Raw genomic sequence first — 22446 nt, forward strand, 5'->3', positions numbered from 1 at the left:
CTCAGGGAGAGGCAGCATCCCTAAGATGAGCCACTGGGACACCATGAGGCTTCCCATGGAGAAGCTTTGGCCATGACTGCCAGGCTGGTATGGCTTTTTGAACCCTAGAGCTTTCCAGACATCCATGTTGGTGAATCTCATCTCAGGGGCTAGTGTTTGGCAGTTGAGCTCCCAGCACTGCTCAGGGTGCAGGCAGGGAACCAACTGTCAAGGGCCACCACGGCCACCAGCCTGCTCTCCCAGTGTCTGCCCCTCCATCTCTGGATCTTGTCAGTCAATTAGTGCCTCTTGCCTGCACGCTGTCCCTGCTACCCTGAGACAAGCGCACAGCACAGCCTTACTAATTTCGTAGCAGAAGCAAGACACTGATCCCACTGAGAAGCCATTTGGGCTGGAAGCACCCCCAGCCAGCTCAGAGAGGCAGCCAAGTCCAAAGGTGCAGCCCCGCTGCTGACTGCACTGGGTTTCCACAGCCTCCAACCTTATCCTCTGATGTTGTTACCGTGGGTCTGATCCAGCCAATCCCCCTGAGCCAGGGAAGGCACAAACATCACTCAGGGCCACAGAGCCCTGCCCTGCCTGTGCCCTTTGGTCTTACCTGTCTCTTACTCCTTGCCCTGGAGCAGTTTCCTAGCCTTCAGCGACTGTGGGAGGTAAGATAGACGTCAGGTAAGGACTTCAGCCTTTCCCTTTGGAGCCTGGAAATGAACCCTTGGCAAGAGGGTTTTGCTACACCTCCAAGCAAAGACAAATCCTCTGGTAGAAGAGCAAGGGCGGACGGGTGGCTTGGGTGCCACCCCAACCTGCTGCTGGGGGTATGAGATCCAAGTGGCAGAGTCTGCAGGGGACAGAGGTAGGCTTTGTCTTCCGAGTCGATACATGCCAGCAGCCTCCCGTTCACCTCTTGTCACAGCGAGCAGCAGGCACAGTTGGGGCTGGAGCCAGACCCTGTCCCAAGAGCCTTTTTACTGGGACTGGGCTATGGAGAGAGCCCCAGACCCAGAGCACAGCCCAGGATTTGCTCTGGGGGATCCTCAGCATGCTGAGCAGTTCAGGGCTGCCCCCCACCTACTCACAAGCATTTATCCTCTCAGAGCCTGCGTCAAGAGCCAGCACTTGATGTGCTTTTGGGGTGCTACCACTGAGCTTTGGGGAAAGCAAAAGGGGATGTTCAGGCCAAACAACTCATCCTTGCCATTTTAGATGCCCGTTGCCAGCACAAGCTGCCCAGCACAGGGCCCCCACCTCCTCGCCAGACCTGCTGTGGGGACAGTCACAGCCCCCACCCTATCACCCAAATCCTCTCCCAGGCTTACAGGGTGCAAGTGGGAAGCAAACAGCAAGGTTAAGTCAATTAAAGGAGGCATCTGGGCTAATCCCCAGGAGCATCTGCCTGGCTCAGGCTGGGGATGCCTGGCAGGGGGGCCTGTTGGTCTGAGTGGGCAGAGAGGGGGGGGACTCCATGGCAAAACAGCCACCGAGCACAGCCAGGATGGGATGCAGGTGCTGCCAAGTACCCCAAATATCCTTTTAATATGCCTCAGCTTCCACTGAGGCTGAAAACTGGACACAGAGCAAAGGGGACATAGAGAGGAGGAAACTAGCAGTGCTATAGGCAGGGATTGGAAGTACCAAATCCATCCCCCTCATCCCCTGGGCGTGACTCACCGCAGACATGCTCACTGCCCCAGGGCTCAGGCTGGACTGCAGCACCCCAGCCTACCCACAGCACCCTGACCTCCTCTGTACACCACCCCTATGGCCACCCTGCTCCCGAGCTGTGATGCCAAAGGGGCAAAGCCAAGGGCTGGAGGGTCCTCAGCCCCAGCTCCCATCCGAGAGTGAGCCCACTGACCCACTCCCAGCCCACACATCACACATGGACCAAGGGACTTGCCAACAAGAGATAATCCCTCAATCACTTAATTGTTTTAAAGAGAAGCAAAACATGAAGCATTCAACATTTAAGGTACCAAGACAGAGTCACTTACCAGATTGAGGAGGGAGCAGCCACACACCAGTATCAAGTAACCAGATCCAGAGACTTGGAGTATTAAAGCCACCCCAGACCATGGTGGTGATGAAGGAGGAGCAGCATCACCAAACCACACATCTCTCAGAAGACCTGCTCCCCCCAACCCTGTGTTATAGATCAATTACTTAATCACCAAGTTAGGGATCCCAATCAGCACCGACTAACTAGCCTAACAAAGCCGGCTTGCTTGTAGTTGCTGATGAAGCAGATTCTGCTGAAGGCAGGGCTGCCCTCTGTTCTGTCACCCCCAGCCCAGCTGATGGGGGTTGTCAGTCAGGTCTCCTGCCTGCTGGGCTTGGGGCAGCCAGCTGGCCCTGGCCCTCGGAGCAGGAGGGACACAGTGGATGAAGCTCCTCTTGCAGGAACAGGTGCTAGCACTGTGCTGGACCATGAACCTACATGGGGACACAGGAATGGCTACAGCACCACAGGACAGAAGTGGCACCAGATCCCAGAAGCATCAGCCAGAAAAAGCCTCTGAGGCACCAGGAGCACCACACAGGCATTGCACATGCTCCAGGAACCACTGACTCCTGTAACAGGGATGATAAGAAGTCCTCTCATACATGAGCTACTCGTTTTTGTTTTTTTTTTTTTTTGTGAGGTCTGTTTGTATTTAATTATCAAACTGCGAAGTATTTACAACAACATTAGAGTTTCAAAGCATCTCCACCCCCCACCCCCCACAAAACTGGACCTTTTCAGGTTTTTCTCCAAAGTTTTATTATTATCCAAAAAAAAAAAAAAGCTAAATATTTTACTTAGACACCAAAAAAGGCAGGTGGGGGGAGAGGGGAGCTGGAGAGAGAGAGAGAGACAGATCCACATGTTCTCTGCATAGTCGGAGATCTTACAAAACACTGTTTAAAAAAAATGGTAACAGCAGTGAGGAGTAACTTGTAGGGAGTTACTGGCCCTGGGAAGCCAAAGAGCATCCCTAGGTAGGGGCTCCCCTTTGAAGTTTATTGGCTTAAAAAAATAAATTGGCAGACAACAATGGTGATGGAGGAGAGGATCTTGATCCCTGGGGCCTCCTGGTCAGGCCAGCTGCAGCAGCGAGTCTGGAGATGCTGGGTTGCACTGAAACCGCTGCACAGAAACATGGATGGACACACGGACATGCAGACACACAGCCCCAGCCCCATGCAGGAGGGTTCCTTGAGGATTGCTTTACTGTCTTCTGCCCTGAAATGTCCCCAGCATGTCTCCTTCGTCAGAGCTTGCCAAAAGCCATGGGGAATTAAGCCAGCCTGGGGTGTTCCTTGCGCCAAGGCTGCGGTCCTGCTCTGCTGCTTGCCAGAAAGAGCCAGAAAATGAAACCGCTGGGTTAATCTCCTTCCCGTCCCGCTGCGCTCACGCAAGACCCTGTATGTGCTGCAGACAGCCAAAGGCCAAACCTTAACATGTCCACTTGTCTTCTCTCTCCCCAGCTTCCCGATCAAATCTAGCTCCTGCATGTTAGTTTTAAGAGGTTTCTCCTGGGGATGGGGATTTTGTATAGTTTAGGCAGAGCTATGGCACAGGCCAGCCCTTGGTGGCCAGCTGCTGCGGGACAGGGCTTCTTTGGCAGTGCCGATGGGGATGCAGGAGCCACCTAGCCCAGGAATGGAAAGGCAGAATATCAAGGTTTGGAGAGCTCCTGCCCAAATGCTGGGCACAAGAAATCTGCTAGGAAGTGGGGAGAAAAGTCTCCAAGTCCCAGAATGATTTAAAAAACATCCATTAAACCAGTCGCTGTTCTCTAAACCAGCAGGCTCTCTCCATACTGCCGAAGAACCTGTTCAAGCTGATTTCAAAGGTTTTACTTACTCAAAAGGAGCCACCAACCAACCGAGCACTTGGTTCATAAATAAGTGGCTAGGGAGCTGCAGGAGCGAGCAGGAGGCAGAAGCATGCCTGGGCCCTGCTCCGGCAGAGGTTTGGGGACGGGGTTTGGGCTGCCCCCCTGCCCATACTCAGCTCCCACCCAACTTTCATGAGACACTGGCAGTGCAGCGGGGGCTGGTGAAAGGTGGTTTGGGTCTGCTGTCTGCAAGGAGGCTGTGCCGGAGGGAAACCCCATCCCACAAATGATGGGGAGCCAAAGCAAGCCCACTGCCCGAGCACCGAGAGGCGGGCGAAGCTGCTGGCTCCCCTCTCCAGGTCCTTCCCATGGGTGCGTGCCAGCACCACTGTCCCACAGTACCCCCTCGAGCCCTCAACCCACCCCTGGCCCAGCAGAGCATCCAAAAAGCCCCAAGGTCTTTCTGAGCGAGGCTGCCTGGGACCCGAGAGGTGAGGGAGCAAAGCCGTGTGAGCCACCACGGCAAAGGGTTTCCAGCTGGGTACAGCCGCATGAGGGGGAAAAAAATCAACACATGCAACTAAGTCAATGTTTGGGAGGGCGCAGGGACCGCTCGAGGGCTATGTACAAACAGGCGCTGGGTGGGAGAGCACAGGGGCTGGGTGCTGCCCTGCTGGCCCTGGGTTCAGCTCCGTGGGATGTGTGTGGGGGCAAAGCTGGGCACAGATAGCCACCCACTGCTGAAACAGGACTGAGGCCTTCAGGAGCGAGCAAGGGAGATGAGGATACAAATGTCTCCCATGCAGCACAGCACTTCCCAGGACTCTCCACCAGGATGGTGGCCCATGGTTGGGATGCTCCCACTGCATGGGGACTGCAGCCCAGCAACTGAGACAAAAAGGGTAGGGGGAAGGCAGCTAAAAATGTACCGGGTGAACAAAAACATTTGTGAAAGACAAGTATTTTCCCCAGAATACTCCCACATCCTGAACAGCCACACATGCCATGCACCCAAGCCCTGCGGTGGCACTGGATTTGGTGGCAGGGCCAGCCCGGGGCACTCTGCCGGTGGGAGAGCTGGTGGTGGAGCCAGGGAGGGTGGCTGGGGGGAGCTTCCCAGGGAGCTGGCTGAAAGACCAGGACTGGTTGATGGGAGAAGGTGTAGCTGGGGCAGTGGGGCTGGCAGCAGGCAGAGCGAGGGCTCTGCTGGCACCCCCCAGTGCCACTCCCAGCAGAGATGAGATGGGTCCCTTGTGGGGACAGACACAGCTGGAAGATTCGAATGTGAACCCAGTTAACTCCCACGGGATGGTGTCAGTCACTGGAGCCATGAGCAGCCACATTTCCTGCTGCCAGTGAGGTTGCAGTGAGGCCAGAAACCACCAGCATTCCACTGCCACCCCACACTGGCACCACTGCTCCGGTGCATCGCCCCCTCCCAACCAGCCAGGGATTGTGCCTTCCCCGTGCCAAAACATCTCTGCTGGCGCCCTCGGGAGAAGTGGAGCCAAGGCGGGGATGGCAGGGAGGGCAAAGGGGCAGGGAAATTTGTGCTGATTTAGAAAGGAGGTGCAAGAAACTGGGGCTGTGTGTCCAAGGCAGGGTGATGCTGTCCCCAAGTTCCTCCAGGCTCACCCCAGAGCTGCTGAGGGGGAAAGATCTCCTGAAAGCCAAGTCTCTCGGAGGGAGATGCTCCGCTCGCCCTCTCAAGCCGGCTCTACCAGTGCCCACAGGCTCCTCTCGCCAGCGGGACGGCGCCACTTCATTAAACACAGGCCAGAAGTCTTAATGAGTGATGGGGGGACCCAGCACCTCCCCTGGCCACATCCGGAGATGATGCCCCATCCTGCTCCGGGTCTGCTCCACAAAAAACTGGCCCCTCGGCGGGGAGGCCAGCCCTCAGCGCCCTGCGGTGAGGACGGCAGCGTCCCTGGTGCCAGGAGGAGCTCCGGGTCTATAGGTTCTCGCCAGGCTGGTACTGGGGCTCTGTCGAGGTGAAGTAGTCCTCCAGAAAAGCCTGCAGGTACTCGAAGGTGGGTCGCTCCTCTGGGTCCTTCCGCCAGCACTGGCACATGAGGTCGTGCAGGGACTCGGGGCACTCAGGTGGGCAGGGCATGCGGTACCCCCGCTCCACCTGGTCCAGCACCTCTCGGTTCACCATCCCTGCGTGCGGCCAGAGGAGAGTGGGTATTGATTAGAGCCCAGCCAGATCCTGCACCTGCACCTTTCCCAGAGGGGACATAGAGGGCATCACACTGGGATGAGCCTTATGGCAACTCTGGTGACCCAGAGAGAGAGACACCCCCAGCCTAACAGCGCTTGTCCCTGCCAGCCCGTATCCTTGCGCGCGGACTAGAGTGGGATAGGGTGGCTGTGACCCTGCATCCTGGTCGGGCTCTGCACAGAAGGGCAGGATTTAACCTGGGCAGGGGCAGCTCACCCCCGAGCCCACCCTCCCTACTCAAATTGCAGGAGAAACTTTGCATCAGTTTTCTCCTCCGCAAAGGCTCTGGGCACCACAGAGTGCCAGGGGCAAGTGCTCGGGCACCGCAACAGGGACAGGACTTCTGCTGGCCAGTGCCAGCCCTCACCTGGGTACGGCACTCTGCCCTTGGTGGTCAGCTCGGTCAAGAGGATGCCAAAGGACCAGACATCTGACTTGATGGTAAACCTGCCGTACAGAGCAGCTTCAGGGGCTGTCCACTTGATGGGGAACTTGGCACCTGGATGGAGAGGCAGGGTGAGGGGCTGCTCCCACCCCACATGCCCAGGGGTGTGTGGGGCTGCGAGTGCCTCCAGGACCCCTGTGGAAGCAGGGCCACATGCTGCCTCAGGATGCAACGCGCACCCCTGGGGACCAGTGGCCACCGTTTCAATGCTGCCTGCCTGGGCACGGTGCCGGCGGTGCCGGGGAGTGCTGGGCACGCACCTTGCCGAGCGGTGTACTCGTTGTCCTCGATGAGCCGTGCCAAGCCGAAGTCGGCCACTTTGCACACCAGGTTTTCCCCCACGAGGATGTTGGCTGCCCGGAGGTCCCGGTGGACGTAGTTCATCCTCTCCACATAGGCCATGCCAGATGCAATCTGTGGAGACCAGCACATGGGGCACCGAGGCACCAACCAGGGGTGACACAAGGGTCCCTGGGGAGCCCAACCGGGGTGCAGGAACAGACAGTTGCTCAAGAATACCCAGGGACAGCCGGCAGCAACAGGAACGGGCAAAGTGATGGTTTCTGAGTGCAACCCAGCTCTGGGCTGAGCACCCAGAGGGGATGGTGGCACCCACCCGAGTGAGGCTGCAGAGCACCCCACCACCCAACAGATGACAGCCAAGACAGCCCAGCGAGATGCTCGGGCAGCCAGCACCCTCGGAAGGGGATGTGAGAGGCCTGGGGATGCACAAACCCACCTGAGCCGCCATATCCACGAGCTGGGGCAACCGTAGGTACTTGCCCATCTCACCCTTCAGGAAGTCCAGGAGGCTCCCTGCGAGGAAGACCATGGTCACAGCAATCCGGCGGAGCAGAACCCCTTGGCCACCGCCCCGGCATCCCTCCTGTGCTCACCCTTGCTCATGTACTCGGTGACAATGTAAATGGGCTCCTCTGAAACCACGGCATAGAGCTGAACCAGCTTCTCATGCCGGAGCTTCTTCATGACCTGGGCTTCCTGCAGGAAGGCCTCTGGGGACATGGTGCCAGGCTTCAGCGTCTTGATCGCCACCCGGGTGGTGCCATTCCAGGTCCCTGTGCCACAGGACACACTGCTCAGGACACATTTATGGGGCAGGGAGTCCCTCACCTGCTCCCCCACCCTACTGCAAGCTCCGGGCACCTGTGGATGGCCAGGGAGAAGATGCAGGTGGTGACATGGGGGGGAGCAGCGGGGTGGGAATGGTCCTTACCCATCCACACCTCTCCGAAGCAGCCCTGCCCCAGCTTGACCTCCAGCCGCAGTGATTCCCGAGGGATTTCCCAGGCATCCTTGGCAAGGCCTTGGGTCTGGGGCTTGGACGTGGGGCAGACGTTGGTGAGACGGTGGCATAAGCCATCAGCGTGTTCTAGCACAGGAGGGGACAACACCAGAGTGACACTTGGGCATTTAGGCACATGATGTCTTTACCCCACATCTTCCCTGCAAAACACCTCAAGGCCCTGTACTCAAACCCTCACCCTCCTCCCTAAAACCCAACCACCTTCTCCAGGGTCCCCCCGAGCTGGTTTGGGATCCCCCAGCCCCACACTGGCTTCCCAGCAGCACCTGCCCTGCAGTGAGGGCAGGCACAGCATCCAGAGTGTCACTCAGACCCCAAGGGGACCCCAGGTGGCTACCCACTGGAGTAATAGGCCACCAGCTGCTGCAGGCTGTTGAACTGGGTGCGGGAGGTGATGTAGAAGCCGCCACTGTCCAGCTTGCGGATCTTGTAGTGCTTCACGTTGAGCCCCTTGGCGTTGTCGAAGTCAGAGACAGAGAGGCAGTAGGCACCTGTGGGCAGGACCAAGGGGCTGGGGGGAAGATGCACCGCAGACAGGTGCTCCCCAAGGTGTCCTAACAGGGGGTGGGCGTGGGGGACCAGGGTTGGGCATGCAGGCTGCTGCTTTCACCCAAAAGCAGAGGATGGGGAGCAGCTCCTGGCTGCACGAGCTGGCACCTCATGCCAGGGAGGGATGGCATGTACCCCTGGCTACAGTCACACCACATAATCACAACCACCAGCACTGTGAGGATGGACTGTGCCCCCAGACAAGCACCGAGGAAGAGACCCTGCTGGGTTTAGGGGGGGCTAGCAAGCAATAGAGTGAGCAGCCCCCTGGGACAGAGGGACAAACCCAGCTCTGGAGGCAAAGTGGGGATGCGAAGCAGGGGAGAGGACCAGACAGGAGACTGCTGACTCACAACCCCAACATCTCGGCATCTCAGAGGGGAGCCAAGGGGTTGGCGGGCCCAACTCCCTGCTCCATAAATCCCACCATGGACATTGCTTTAGGTGCCTGTCTCTGCTCTGCCCACACAAGAGCAACACCGTGCTGCTGGGGCCACAGGTAATGAAAGGGAAGGTTTATGCTGCTGCTTGAGTGAAAACTTTTCACTGGAATAAAATAAATAATGGCAAGTTCAAAGCATCAAAACAGAAAGGAACATCAAGGAGCTTTTCTCAAAGGTGCATTTGGAGCCAAAGTAAACTACATTTCCAGGTAAGAAACAGCATCCTCAGCAACCAAACCACAAAGATCAAAACTTGCACTTTCAGGAGACACAAAACAAGTATAAAGAGTCATTAGACTTGAAAGAAGGACCTAAAAATTCATCACTGCCTCTGCCTGGTTGCCCAGGAAGCACTTGTTCAAGATTTTACCACTATATAGGGACAATAAAAAAACAGAAAACACCTATTTGGGGGTGTGAAAAAAACCAAAAAGCCAGGAAAAAAGAGCATCCTGCCTGGTGGTCCTGGCAGAGAGGGTGAGTCACCCAGCTCCCACCCTGCAGCGAGCTGAACCATCTCTTTGAAGGGTGACCACTGGGCAGGCAGCGGTGGGAGAGAAGCAGCTGCATCCCTCCAAGGGAGGGGAAGGTTTGTCAGTGTAATGGTGCCTTCGGCACAGAGATGTCACCCATGATGTAATGGGTGTATCAGCACCTGCTCCCTGGGGACCGGCACCAGCAGGGAGACCCCAGGAGGCTGCCCGTGCTGAGGGGCATCGCCCAGTGACCCCCAACACTGGCTTCCATCTGCAGGGTACAAATCCTTTCTCCTTCTCCCTCCCCATGCACCTGAACTGGGGGAACTGGGACTGCACAGAGTGCACAGACTGGGGTCTCCACACAGATGTTCCCCCTCCTCCAACCCCTGGAGAGGGGCTCCCCCAGACTGGACCCCCCACCCCTGCTCACCTTTCGTGGTCTCGCTCTCCCTCACCAGGAAGGTGCCTCGGGGATTTTCGGGGTTGAGCAGCAGCCGCTCGGACTCCCGGCGAGTGATCTTCCCAAAATACCACCTGCAAGAGCAAGGCAGCGTCTCAGCGCCCAGCACTCGCCCACCCCCTCCATCACCTTTCCAAGCAGCGGGCTCAGCCCTGCCCCCCCCGCTGAAGATTTCAGACACCACAGGCTGTGTCTCCAGGCTTGGGCATCTCAGGGTCCACCATGCCCCTGTACAGCCCGGGCTGGGCATCACCCAAGGAGCACCCTGCACCACAGGCCACAAAACACCTTCACTCCAAAAGCCTCTCCAAACGAGGGGCTCCGGGGACCTCTGAAGCCCCCCGAGCTGTTGCTGGAGGGGATGCCACACTGCTGACTGGGGACAGGGTCTGGGGATGTGGCTGGCACCTCCTGCTCTTGAACTTATGGCCAGCTTTGCCCCTGTCTGCTCTCCCCATGTGACGGTCACCTCTGTGCTGAACCTGACCTGTGCAGGCAGAGCCGGCAGCATCCTCACACATGGATGCGTGGCCATGAAGAGTAAAAACCAGACCAAAAGCATCAGTTCCACCACGGCCCCTGCTACGCCACAACTCATCCCTCCACCACGCAAGTAGCTGCACCTCCGCACTTTATGAGCCTTAAAGAAAGGCTGGAAAATGTTCGACAGGTTTGCAAATTCAAAGGGAAAAAATAACAAAAAGGAAAACCCCGGAGGCCTCGAAAGTTTTGCCAAGGAGAGGGGCAGGGGGAGGAAGGGGCACTCAGGGTGCATTTGCTATTGCTCGTCTTTAAACTGTCTAAAAGATGGCAATTACTCTTCAGCCTGGATGGAGTCTGAGGGCGCGACATAGTTACTGGGGATGTAGCCCGTCTGTCCTGTAGTGAGGGAATGAGCCAGCCACCAGTCACCTTCCCTGCAAGAGAACCAAAACACACTCAGTGTGAAGCCAGGAGCCCCCCGGCCAGTCCCTCTCCCGCCCGCAGGCGCCGGGGCCAGGGTGAGCCAGCAAAGATCCCCGCTGAGAAGGGGTGCAGCCCCCCCAGCCCCCAGCCCCACAGCAGGACCCCAGCCAGGAGGGCTCCTGCTGCCAGCCCCTGCCCATGGCTCTGTTTCGGCAAGCTGTCAGTATTAGGGCCACTCATCTGCATACGGGATGCTTTAAACTGAAATCAGGCAGGGCAGCCATCGAGCCAAAATACCTTCGGAGCCAACCTGAATGCAAAGGGGGCCTGGCTGGAGGTTGAGAGGCACTGGGGATCCAAGGCAGCAGGGCAGCGGGGGGCCACAGGCGAGGGGGGCATGAGGGGAGATGGGGAAAAGCGACAGAACGATGGCAGTGATTAAAAAAAGCACCAGGAATACCCAATAGTTTGTTAAACACAGGCTGCAGAAAAGCAACAAGGGCTGAGGTTTGGGCAGTGAGGGGTGAGACCTGCCCTGCAGTGATGCCCAGCCTGGATGCAGTGGGCTCCATCCAGCTTGGGTGCCCTGGGACAGGCACCCTGCACGGGCGCAGCCCTGACCACAGTCCTGCCTGCATGACTGCTCGCATGGAGCCATGCTCACCCACAGCTCCGAGCACAGCTCTGCCCTGCAGGAGCCCCTGAGACACCCCCAAAAGTCTGGGGCTGACCCACCATCCCTCCTGCCCTGGGCACAGTGGCCCCAAACACATCCCCAGGAGCTGGCTGGGCACGGGAGCCCTCTCACTGCTCTGTGCTCCTCCCTGCAGGCTCCTGCCTGGGATGAGGCAGGAAAGGACAATAAAGAAAGAACAACAGGACAGTGGGAGGCAGCTTCCCCTTCCCCACAGACAGCAGGGCTTCCTCCCACCACCTGATTCTTGCCCATCAGATGGAGTCACCTAATTTATCCTGACCATGAGGGAGACGAGGCTACAGGAAAACTGCAAATTCGTGGGAACAGCACTGCAAGGATGAAAGAACTTGGCAGGATGATCTCCACAAACACTTTACAGAAAAGCCTTAGCAACCTCAATCACCAATAAAAGACATCAGACCATGTCCAAACCCATCCCTGGCTCCTGCAGACATGTAAACCTCCATCCTTGTTCCATCAGCTTGTCACTTTTGCTTGTCCCAGCTAAACCAGAGATGCTTCAAAATGTCCAGGGAAAGGTGGACATGGCCCCCAGTTCCCCACACTGGTGCCAGCAGGGCCAGAAAATGCAGGGACCCTCAGAGCATCTCCTCCCAACCACACAGCCAGGATCTGCTCCCCATCCCCAGCCTCGCAGCAGCCCCAGCTAGTATTCTAACTTCTCCTGGTCCTGGTGTGTCTCTTGGCAGGTAGCTTGGGCTCACCAGCCAGAGCTGCTGCCCCAGTCACCTTTATTGAGGTGGCTTTGAAGGGGACAGGAGGCTGGTTGGGCTCCTTTCCCACGGGATTGGAGAAAACATCTGCTTGAGAAATATCCAGCTTTTGACTTCTGGCTTTATTCCAGCTTGGACTTCAAGCTGGGAATTCAGCAAAAACAAACTATTTCAAAAATGTCTCAAAAAAATAATAATCATCATCATCAAAACAAAGCATTTCAACAATTCCCTGCACAATCTTACCCAAAATACCCCACCACATCCCTGTGGGCTGCCAGATGGCTGGGAGGAGACCTTCTCCCACTGGAAATAGTACCAGGAGATCCTTTCTGCACTGGGGTGGATGGGTTTGGCCCGTCCAGGAGGCCAAGGGTCACTGCAGACAGTTTGGGCTTTGCCAGGACACAGGAGCAGGGATGTGGGTGACATGGAGGCCTCTCCTCTGGCCCTACACAACCCCAGCCCTGTTAGAGCAGCCAAAAACCTGCAGCCACCCTGCAAAGCCACTGGTGGCCAGTTGTCCCCATGGCTGTGGGCTCCTGCTGCGCCCAGACCTGCCAGCCCTTCGTGGGCTGACCCCAAGCACCCTCCCCACAGCCCCAGGGCACCGACTGTGCCCTCCCAGGGAGCCCAACGGAACGTCACATGCCTGGCTTTTGCTGTCTTCAAAGCGCAGCAGCCCAAGCTGCTCCTGGACCACCAGAGCGTCTTGGGCACTCAGTGAGAAGAGATTTAGCCTCTGAGCACTGCATAAACTGCACAGCTTTCTCCACCATCTCTCCCCCTGTGGCCATCCCTCCCATGCAGCTGCAGCACACACCGGGAAGGTCAGCAGCTAGATCCTGCACTCACACCAATGGGCTGCATCGCCAAAAAAAGCCCTTGTGCTCCCCAGGATGCTGCAGAGCCCATCACACCCTGACTCTTCCCTCTAGTGAGCCTTTGACAAAGGCAGCAGAGGAAAAAAAATATGGAAACCCCTGAAGTGATGTAAATTACCATGAAGAAAAAACCCTCATACGAGCCACAACGGGCAGAGCTCACTTCCTAACAGCCCAAATCAGAACCCAAAGCCTGGGGCTAGTACACTGCTGAGGCTGTAAAATCAAAAAGCACCAAATCACCCAAATTCAGGCTTTTCCTGCAGCGCTGAAGCCCTGTACATCCTGGACTTAAACAAATCACCATTAATAAACAGCATTGGAACAAGGAGAACAAAGATTAAATTGAAAACATGTTTGTTTAACGCTGCCTGACCACTGCAGGATAAATACCACCCCCAGGATGTTCCCTTATCTTTCCACCCTTTGACTCTGCAAAGCTGTTTTGGGTGCCCAGGCTGGACAGCCACAGCGGAGGGCCAGCAAGCACTGCAGACACTAGGGACCCCATGGCAGCCCCATGGCTGGGGACAGGAGGTCCACCAGGCAGGTTCCAGACTGTGTCAGGACAGGCCACATATGGGTTTAATACAGGATCATGTTTAGGAGCACCTTCCAGCTAGTCACACTGCCCTGCTCTACACAGCAAGTGATGGGTGTGCTGCTGTGACCAGGATGGAGATTAAACAAGAGGGAGTCAGACCCCTAGGGAAGTGCTTGAGTCCCCTGAGCCACACACAAAAAAATAAAAATAAAATTAAAAGATGTAAAAATAAATGCAAAAAAGGCCAGGAGGAAGCTGAGAGCCAAGTGAAAAAGGACTGCAGAGAGATGCCAGGCATAGACTAGGAAAGCAGGCCAGGTTCAGAGCTCCTGGGTGCAGACACAGTTGTGGATGGAGAAATTTCCTGGCATGGGAAGGGGCTCCCCCGCTCCGCCCCAGTCGCTCAGGGAAGACAAACCATTGGGCAAACACAAAACCACTGGGGAACATCTCCCAGCCCTGCTCCACCCAACCTTACCCTAACATGGGCAGCAGACAGGCTTTTGCCATTTAATAATAATAGTAATAATCTGGAATACACACCTGACGTCCACTTTTCTTCTAAATGACAGCATGGCACAGAGGAGAGAAAAAAGAGTCAAGAGAGAAGCTGAGATCAGAGGCACCAAGCAAGCACAAGGAAAAGCACCCGTGAAGCTGAGGAGATGTGTCCAGGCAAACGAGAGGGAGCTGAGCGCTGACGGGGACAGGGGGCCAGCAGGGACGCAGCCCATGCTGCAGCAAGCAGAGGAGGTGGATTGGTGACAAGGCTGCAGGGCAACAGTGACCAGCAGCAGGGCTGGGAGGGCATGGGGGCAGGCAAATGATCGCCTGCAACGCTGATGTCCCCGGACAAGTCACCGCATCTGTGCGAGTCTTGGTGCATCCCTCTTCGAACACCCACCACCGGGGAGAGCTGGCCCTGCCGGGGCTGGGCTCAGGGGCTCTGCAGAGGGACAACGGTGGCAGCTCACCCCTGTGAGCCTTGCTGCAGGGACAGGGACACTCACGTGTTGTTAACGATTTGCAGGCGCTCTCCTTTCTTGAAGGACAAGTCTGTTTCGGTCCGGGACTCGTAGTCATAGAGGGCCACGAAGGTGGTGACTCCACCTGCAACAGAGAGCGCTCAGGCCAGGCACAGCCACGGCACTGCCACGGGCACTGCCACGGCACAGTGCTGGGCGACCTCGCTGAGACCCTCCTCTCCCACCGTCCTCCCACCAGACGATAAGACACTGATCTGCTCCTCCTCTAGCTCAGAGCCAGAGTGCCTCAGAAGCAGGAGACCCCATCACCACAAGAAGCAGCTGGAATAAAACCCACAAAGACCCAACAGACCCTCCCTGCCCCGCCGAGCCCCAGCCCACACGGACCAGCCAGCGCCCCGGCACGCTGCGGCGAGGTGACCGTGTCAGAGGTGTTGAAGCCTCCAAAGAGCTTGGACTCGGCAGCCATGGTCCCGAAGGAGCGGCTGGGGGTGCGATGGGCGTCAGGAGCAGCCGCCTTGCTGGGCGTCTGTGAGGCTGGGTAGCCCCCGTGGTGGGCATTGTCCGTGGGCTCCAGGCTGCGTCGGCGCTGGCTGGGGTCTTTGGGCTTGCTCTTGCTGCTCCCCATGGTCCCAGACTGCAGGAGACAGATACACATGCAGAGGGCTTCTATTATTATTATTATTTTTTAATTATTGTTAAGCTGCCTCCAAGGGCTTACATAAGTCTGCCTACTAGGAAACAAAACAACCTCTGGAGTCTGTTCAAGCTTCAGCTGCCAGAAAGTCTGGCCATCCTGTCCTTGCCCTGGGACAGCACTGCCCCTCATTAACGCTGAGCCACCTCCCGCGTGGCCGCCACAGCCAGAGAGACGCGGGGAGCGAGCTGCCAGGGCGTGCAGTGGGAGTGGAGGGAAGCATCCTCACCCGCGGGATTGTGGCATGAGGATGTTGAGCGTGGAGCCTGGACTGGTGCTCAGGAGAGTGGCTGCAGATACCCAGGGGCCAGGTGCCCACTGTGGGATGTAGTTCAGGCCCCTATACAGGCAAGTTTCCTCCTACACAAGGGTTTCTACCAGGGTATGGACAGGAGAAGACAAGACCCAGACAAATATTCACAAGTTTGGATTCCTTCAATGGCAGAAATTTGGAGAACCCATAGCTGCATAGTTCTGCTTGCGCGGGACAGGGAATTAAATGCTGAGGATGTTCCTGTGAAGTCCAAAACGTGCAGCAAACCGGAAAAAAAGTTTAAATCAGGAGCAGTTTCAGGCAGTTAGCGGCGAATGACCAAGGGATCTTGGCATTATATATAGTCATGCCTTCCTTTCCACTCAAGATCATGCTCTATAAATACCTTCAAGGTAATGATATAAATGAAGGAAGGGAATTATTTGTAGTCTCCAAAGATGGCAGGATACCCAGCAGTGTCCTGAAGCTATGGAAGGAAATATTTAGGCTAGATCATGCATGGCAGGAGTGAAAAGGGAGGTGGAGACAACCAGGGAGAGTATCTCTGGTGAGAAAAAACAAGCAGGGAAGGAGCAGAGGAGACAGCCGCTGCTCACAGGGTGTGGATCTGGATGCAGCCACCCACAAGGCTTTGCCGAGGGCTCAGCCTCACCCAACAGATGGTTTTTCTAACCCATGTTTTGAGAGAAACTTGAACCAAGCCCCCACGAGCAGGGCCAGAGCCACAGGGCAGCTCCAGCAGCCTGCACAGCCCCAGCATCATCAGGGCAGAGCCCCCTAGCTCCAGCCATGGGGAAGTTTAGGGGTGCCAGGCACAAGCTCTGCCCCCCTCCCACCTCCCCTCCCCACAGTGAGGGCTTTGCCTGACATCAGGGCTTATCTTTCAAAAGACTTAACATCCATCTACCATTTTCCAGCTACTGTTTTCCAGCTCCCAAACTGCACAGAGAACCAGCAGCATCCCCCGTCCCACTTGCACACAGGTTTGTTTCAGCTGCAACCGTGCTGGTTGGATCAAACCGTGACAGGGTTTGGGAATCTGAATAAACTGATTTTTCAGGCTGGGTATGGCTACAGGAGCCACTCCAGCAGGGAGCAGAGCCTTTCTTCCTCCCTCCTACGCATGCAGGCAACGAGGAGGGACCGATGCCTCTATCTGCCACAGGACCTGGCCCACGCATATCTGTGCTGGGCTTTGGGGGCCTCAGAGCAAAGTAAGGTCAAATATAAACTCTGCAGTTGCAAATCATCGCTGTTGGCAATCCAGAGGCAGATCCCACGGTGAAGGGGAGGGTGGTCTGTCCCATAAATAAATGCACTTTTAAAAGCTTGGTGCAGAAGATACTAAAGCAGAACTGCGGGGGAAAGCAGGACCTTAGAAACGACAAGAAAAAAACCCCACCACTAAGGAAAGTGAACCTCCCCATCCCACACCAGCCCTTCTCTCACCTCCACCCGGGGCTCCGGCACCCGCTGGCACTCCTGGGGTGGCAGCAACAGCACAGGGAGGAAAGTGGGGGCACAGTGGGGCTGTGACCATGCGGCTTGTGACTGCCCACGCGACCGTGAGCCAGGGGCGCAGCTGCTCAGAGTTTCCCCTGGAAGCAGCACTTCCCCAGGCAGGAAAACACCCCAGCTGGGGCGGCAGATTTAGCAGTACTTTGGGGACACAGTGTTCCCCCAAGCACACCCCATGGGGCTGCCAGCCTGGGTCGGCAACTGATTTTATCAGTGCACTGAGAAAAATTAGTGTAAAATAGTCAATATGCCAGAAGCAAAGCACAGAAAGGGGAAGAGTGGAACTCCCAGGCACTTCCCCAGTATCTCCAAAGCAGGGGGGTTCCTTGCCTTGACACCCATTAGCCTGCGGGCACAAAACATGCAACTCCCAGGCATGTCCTGACTGGGAATGCCACGGACTGTGAATTCATCCCTCCTTGTGCCGTGGTTTGGGGGAGGGAGAGCTCTCCGGCACACATTGCAAGCTCCCAGCTCGCGCCTGGGCACTGACCCTCCTTGGCAAGGGCTTTGCTGGGTCTGCTGGTCACCAGGACGTGCTGCTCTGACAGGGCCTGATCGAGCCATCACAGCTTTGGCTGAAGGAGCTGAAGATGGGAGTGGAGCAGAAGGAAGAGGCACAAGCCTGCGGTCCCCTGGGGAAGGGGCTGCAGCACAGCAAGCCCTGCTCCAAGCTCTCCAGCTTTGCACCTCAATACCTGCACACACTTACTGCGATTTGGCTAGTGCAAAATGTAGGCTGGCAACCCCAAAGCTGGCAATCACACCATCCCCACTCTGAGCCCCAGGTAACTCAGCCAAGGTGACTCTGTAGCTGCCCCAGGGAGGATGTTCCCCACCTGTCCCCAGGGAGGAGAGGGAACCCTGAGAAATCCCCCACCACCCTGCATTGCTGCCATTGCCGCCAGCAAGGAAAGGGTGCAAATTCCCCCTGGGAGGAGGCAGGGAGTTGTGCAAGACCCTGGTAGAGGAGTAATTAATGACAGCAGGAATGTGCTGTGCGCTCAGGTCCCTGGGGGAAGAGGGGCCATGCACCAGCCCCACCAGTGGGGAGAGACCCCCCCTGCCTCTGGCAGAGCCAGTGACAAACCCCCCTCCAGAGCCAAGGGGCAGAGAAGGAAGGGGGTGAACCTCCTGTCTGGCCATGCCAGCTCCCAGCACATCCCAGTAGCATCACTGGGAGCTGTAGGAGAGCATCACAGTGGCCAGATTGCAAAAAATACCCCCTGCCAGCAGCTATGCTGTATTTATGTCTAAAGTACGGTATTTCTACGTGTAACAGGCTGCAGGCATGCTCAGAGCCACCAACATCCAGCCAGGGCTGCTGCCTGACAGCGCATTTCCCTGCTCCCGTGCTTTTTGCAGCTGACAGCGCTGGGGTGGGATGGGGGGCTCAGCGCTGCTCCCCAGCCCAGCCGGTGCCTTGGCTTTCGGCAGGGCTTCCCCTCCCGCGGTCTGCACGGCAGCGGCAGCGGGCTGGAGCGTGGCCAGTATTCTTGGCGCTCGCCTCCGAGTGATGCGAGGCGGCGTATGGAGGCAGCTTTCCTGCGGCGGGGATTAGCACCCCGGGCACGTCGCAGCCTGCAGGAACTCCCCTGCTTTCCGCTCCCCGGGGTCAGTGCTGGCGGCACATCGCAAACCACATCGCAAACCACCGTGGTGCTGAGTTGCGCGGCCTCAGCTCTGCCCCCACGCACCAACCATGCCATGGGGAGCACCCGGGGGTGAGAAGGACGAAGGGAGGGCTCTGCCTTTTGCTCTTGCACCCAGCACCCTACCCACCCAGGGATGCTCAAGGGACAAATCTGGCTGTTGCAGAGCACCCAATACCCCAGACCTGAGCCCTGCCATGGGGCCGGAGGGGTTTCCCTTTTCCCAGGTGGGTTCATTCAGCAAAGCAGCCTGGTCCCCCCTCCCGGGGCCGTCGGAGATGCCTTACCAGTGCTTTCTGGCTACAGCCTCACTGCGGGGTGGGGAGGGGCCGCCGGCGAAGTCAGCTCAGCTCCCGTTGCAGCCTGCGAGACAGAGGGGATGTCAGCACCCGCGGCAGCCACCGCCGTCCCCGCATCCCGCCGCCCTCTCCCCCCGTGCCACGGTCTGGTGCCCAGGGCTGCCGCTGCCTTCTTCCTTCTTCCTCCTCCTCGCCATCCCTCCAGCGTGGGGCCGGCAGCTCACACCCACTTGCTCTGATCTCTCATGTGTGAAGAGGGGACGATTCTCTGCTCTACTTCATCAAACCCACCCGGGGATGGGAGAGGAGGTGGCTGGAGCTGCCCCGAGCAATGTCGCGGGGTGAGAGGGGAGCACAGGCACCCCCAGCCCGCCGAGGCACTTTTTCAGGGGAGAAGTAGAGCCACTTTCCTCTGGACACAGCAGTGTTTTACAGCCCTGCCGCTCCACCTCCAGATGGCTGGGACCAGTGGCTGGGAGGGTTGGCCACCAACCAAGGACCTTGTCCCTTGGGATGAGAGTCACCAACCCCAGCAGCACAGATGTGCTACGGCATGAACCACGCACAAGGCATGGGACCACCTTGTGCTGCTCAAGCCCTGACTCAACTAGAAAAGCATGCTTTGGCCAAATTTTCAAAAAGGAGAATTTCCTGTCCCAAGTGAACATGATGGGGCAACACCTGTCAGCAGCAGTGGCCCAGGGACAAAATGGTGGCTTTGGGACAAAAGCAGAGCAAGGCAGGGTCCTACAGAGCCAGAGCAGTCACTTGCCTGGCTCTGCCACCTGCTCCCAGCCCCAGATTCTGCAGGAATTGCCCTTTCTCCCCTCTCTCATGCAAAAAAGGAAATCTCTCTCCAGCCAGCCCTGCTCACCCAGTGCTGGGCAGGGGCTTCAGCAGCCCCCGAGTGACTCCCGCTTGCCTGGAGGATTCAGCCCCTGCAGCACCCCCAGCTTCACAGCCCCAACCAGCATCCCAACAGGTTCCTGTCCTGGCTGGAGCCCAGGTTTTACTCTCATCCAGGGGTAACATCCCAGACGGATGGGGACATGGTGGGCAGATTTTTGCTGCCCTGGCATCTAACCTGGCTGGCAGCAAGCCTAGAAGTCAGACCAGGCACAGCCTCCTGCCTTCACCCAAGGGCCTGCAGTCACGAAGGTGTAGTGAGGAGAGGGCTCAGACAGAGATGGCAAGAAAGGAAAAAGCTGCTGCTACCCCAGCCTCCTTCCAGCTGCTGCCATCACAGCCTCCTCTGCCCCAGCTGCCCCAACCTGACCTGCTCAGCCCATGCATTACCTGCACCACTGCGCATGGCCCCATGGGGTGCACACCAGGCTTGATACGTTGCAAACACCGTGGCATGATGGTGGAAACCACCAAGCAAACCTCCATGGGGTCAGTGTAATGCCGGGCAGCTGCCCCATGTCCCTCTTGCTGGGTGGGTGCCTGGGGCAGTGGCTGCCACGAAGGGGATGTGCCACACCGCAGGTTTATTCCCCTTCCCCCCTGGTAATAAGTTTTGTCACTATTTTTAGTGCATTTGATTAGGATAATAAGCAGCAGCTGATTGACAGCTCTTTAAGACTTTGAATGGTTTGTAATTTGTACTTGACTAATATTCACCAGCAATAATTGCACAGCGGGATGGAAGGTGGGGGAAGCTGCAGTCTCAACTCCAGGCTGCAGCACATACAAATAAGGCTGCGCCGTGTACGCACGTGGTGCCCGTGTCCCCGCCGCCCATGCACACTGTGCCACTTGGGTTCCCGGGCACATGCTGCGAGGCCACGGCCATGTTTAGATAAAATAGGACCAAAAAAACCACCAGGGAAACCCAAATATGCCTTAGCCTGGGGTCAGCCACGCGCTGGGGTGGCAAGGCGCAAGGTCCTCTGAAGAGGAAGGGACAGGTCCCTGTGTGGCTGCCAGGCAGACGGATGCACGTACATCCCTCACACTCCCAGGTTTGGGTATTTGGTGGCTGAAAGCTCTGGCAGAAGCCTGACACAGCCCTCCTTTCTGCCCTGTAGCAGGGCTGTGATCCCAGCCAGCACATTGCCGGCATGGCTGGGCTCAAGCACCCTCCAGCACTGCCATCCCCACGTGCTGCTGGGTTCTGTATTCAGGGTCTCCCTGGCCCCCCCAGACGCCCCCAGGCAGTGGCTGGGCTGAGCCGCAGCCAGAGGAGAGAGCGCCAGGGCTGAGCCCCTCCACATAACCTGCCCAGGGCAGAGGCCACAGCAAGGAGAGAGCCCCAGCAAGAAGCCACCCCCACCCTCCTCTCTCCAAAAGCAATTAAAAATGAAGCACACTCAGCTGCACAACTCAGCTCAGATCAAATCATGGCACACAAGACAGCGGCACCCTTGTCCTCCCCCACCGGCGCTGGAAATGCCGCCCGACCTGCCCAGCATTCCTGCCCCTCTGACCCGCGCCCCCGCGGGTTCTGCCCCCCCAAACTAACTGGCAAGTTGGGATGTGAGAAAAGGCTCGACCCACTGCCCTACCTCCCCACGGCAGAGATGCTCTTGGAAAGACAACAGCGAGGGGAACCGCTGCTCTCCAACAGGTCCCGCTCCGGCTGTTTTCTGCTGCTCCCCGATCACTCAAGGATACAATGGCCGTGGTAACGCCAGGCAGATAGCAGGGCTGGCGAAGGGGGAAGCGATCTTATCTTCTTTTCAAAGACACTAACAAAAGACACTGATTGGGAGCAGACAAAACACAGCAGTACGGCTTCTGCAAGGCAGAAGCAGAAACCTTGGGAAATGCCGCGACAGGCTGGGGCCCAACACCAGACACCAAGCCGTGGGGAGAGACACATCTCCAGCAAAACAAGACCTGTCCTTGGGGCTGCTCAGGAGGTGGGTGGGTGCTGAGGGGCACCTCCAGCAAAGGGGATGGGGAGGGTGCTGGGGGAAAGGTGGGCGAAGGTCTGGGGCACCAGCACCCACCCGCTGCCGGAGGGAGCCAAGCCACGTCCCTGGCTTGCAAAGCCCCAGTGAGATTAATAACTGCAACTGTCTCACACCAGACTGAAAAATGAAGCGTGCAGGACAGAGGGCGAGACAAAGCAGTCTCACAGCACCCAGCCCACCGCAGCAAGCACTGGGGATGGGAAGGAGCAGAGAGCCGCGGTCCCAAACCCACCCCAGCCCACTCCATACCCCTTTGTGCAGAACCCCCCCTCCCAGCAGAACCGGGGTCCAGCTGGGGCAGATCTGTGCAGAACAAACAGAAGCTGCCTGCGAGATGTGTTGTTAAAGCCAGATCCCAGGTTGGAGGCAGGCAGGCAGGCAGCCGAGAGCTGAAGGGCACCTGGCCGTCCCCTGCGTCCCCCTGCACAGGCAGCACAAAGAGGCGGCAGCACTGCCCCTGCGACGGCAGCACCCAGACAGCGGGGTCAGCACCCCAGCACCGCGCCATGGGTGACGAACTACTGCTTGGTCGGTGCTGCCGTAACCACTGCGAGGTGGTACCTGAACAGCCCACACCCTGTCCCTCTCCCCGCAT

The 22446-nt window shown here is 57.5% G+C and overlaps 1 protein-coding gene across 2 annotated transcripts; it reads right to left on the reverse strand.

Annotated features, from left to right (window-relative positions):
- Window positions 1-2645: 2645 nt before the first annotated feature.
- SRC (SRC proto-oncogene, non-receptor tyrosine kinase) lies at window positions 2646-21460 on the reverse strand. 2 transcript variants are annotated; one of them, XM_026862122.1, is made up of 14 exons: window positions 21441-21460; window positions 18922-18997; window positions 14881-15130; window positions 14518-14617; window positions 14051-14068; window positions 10561-10659; window positions 9713-9816; window positions 8153-8302; window positions 7722-7877; window positions 7384-7563; window positions 7227-7303; window positions 6748-6901; window positions 6410-6541; window positions 2646-5981 (listed from the first exon to the last, which is right to left on the reverse strand). In XM_026862122.1, exons 3-14 carry the CDS (start codon window positions 15119-15121, stop codon window positions 5773-5775), a joined length of 1620 nt encoding a protein of 539 aa, XP_026717923.1. In that variant the 5' UTR covers window positions 15122-15130; window positions 18922-18997; window positions 21441-21460; the 3' UTR covers window positions 2646-5772. The 2 variants fall into 2 exon arrangements, with proteins under 2 accessions (XP_026717923.1, XP_026717924.1); XM_026862123.1 differs by lacking the exon at window positions 14051-14068 and having other exon boundaries at window positions 5773-5981.
- Window positions 21461-22446: the final 986 nt, after the last annotated feature.

The sequence above is a fragment of the Athene cunicularia genome, assembly GCF_003259725.1.
Source record: "Athene cunicularia isolate RWA chromosome 20 unlocalized genomic scaffold, athCun1 chr20_part1, whole genome shotgun sequence".
Lineage (NCBI taxonomy): Eukaryota > Metazoa > Chordata > Aves > Strigiformes > Strigidae > Athene > Athene cunicularia.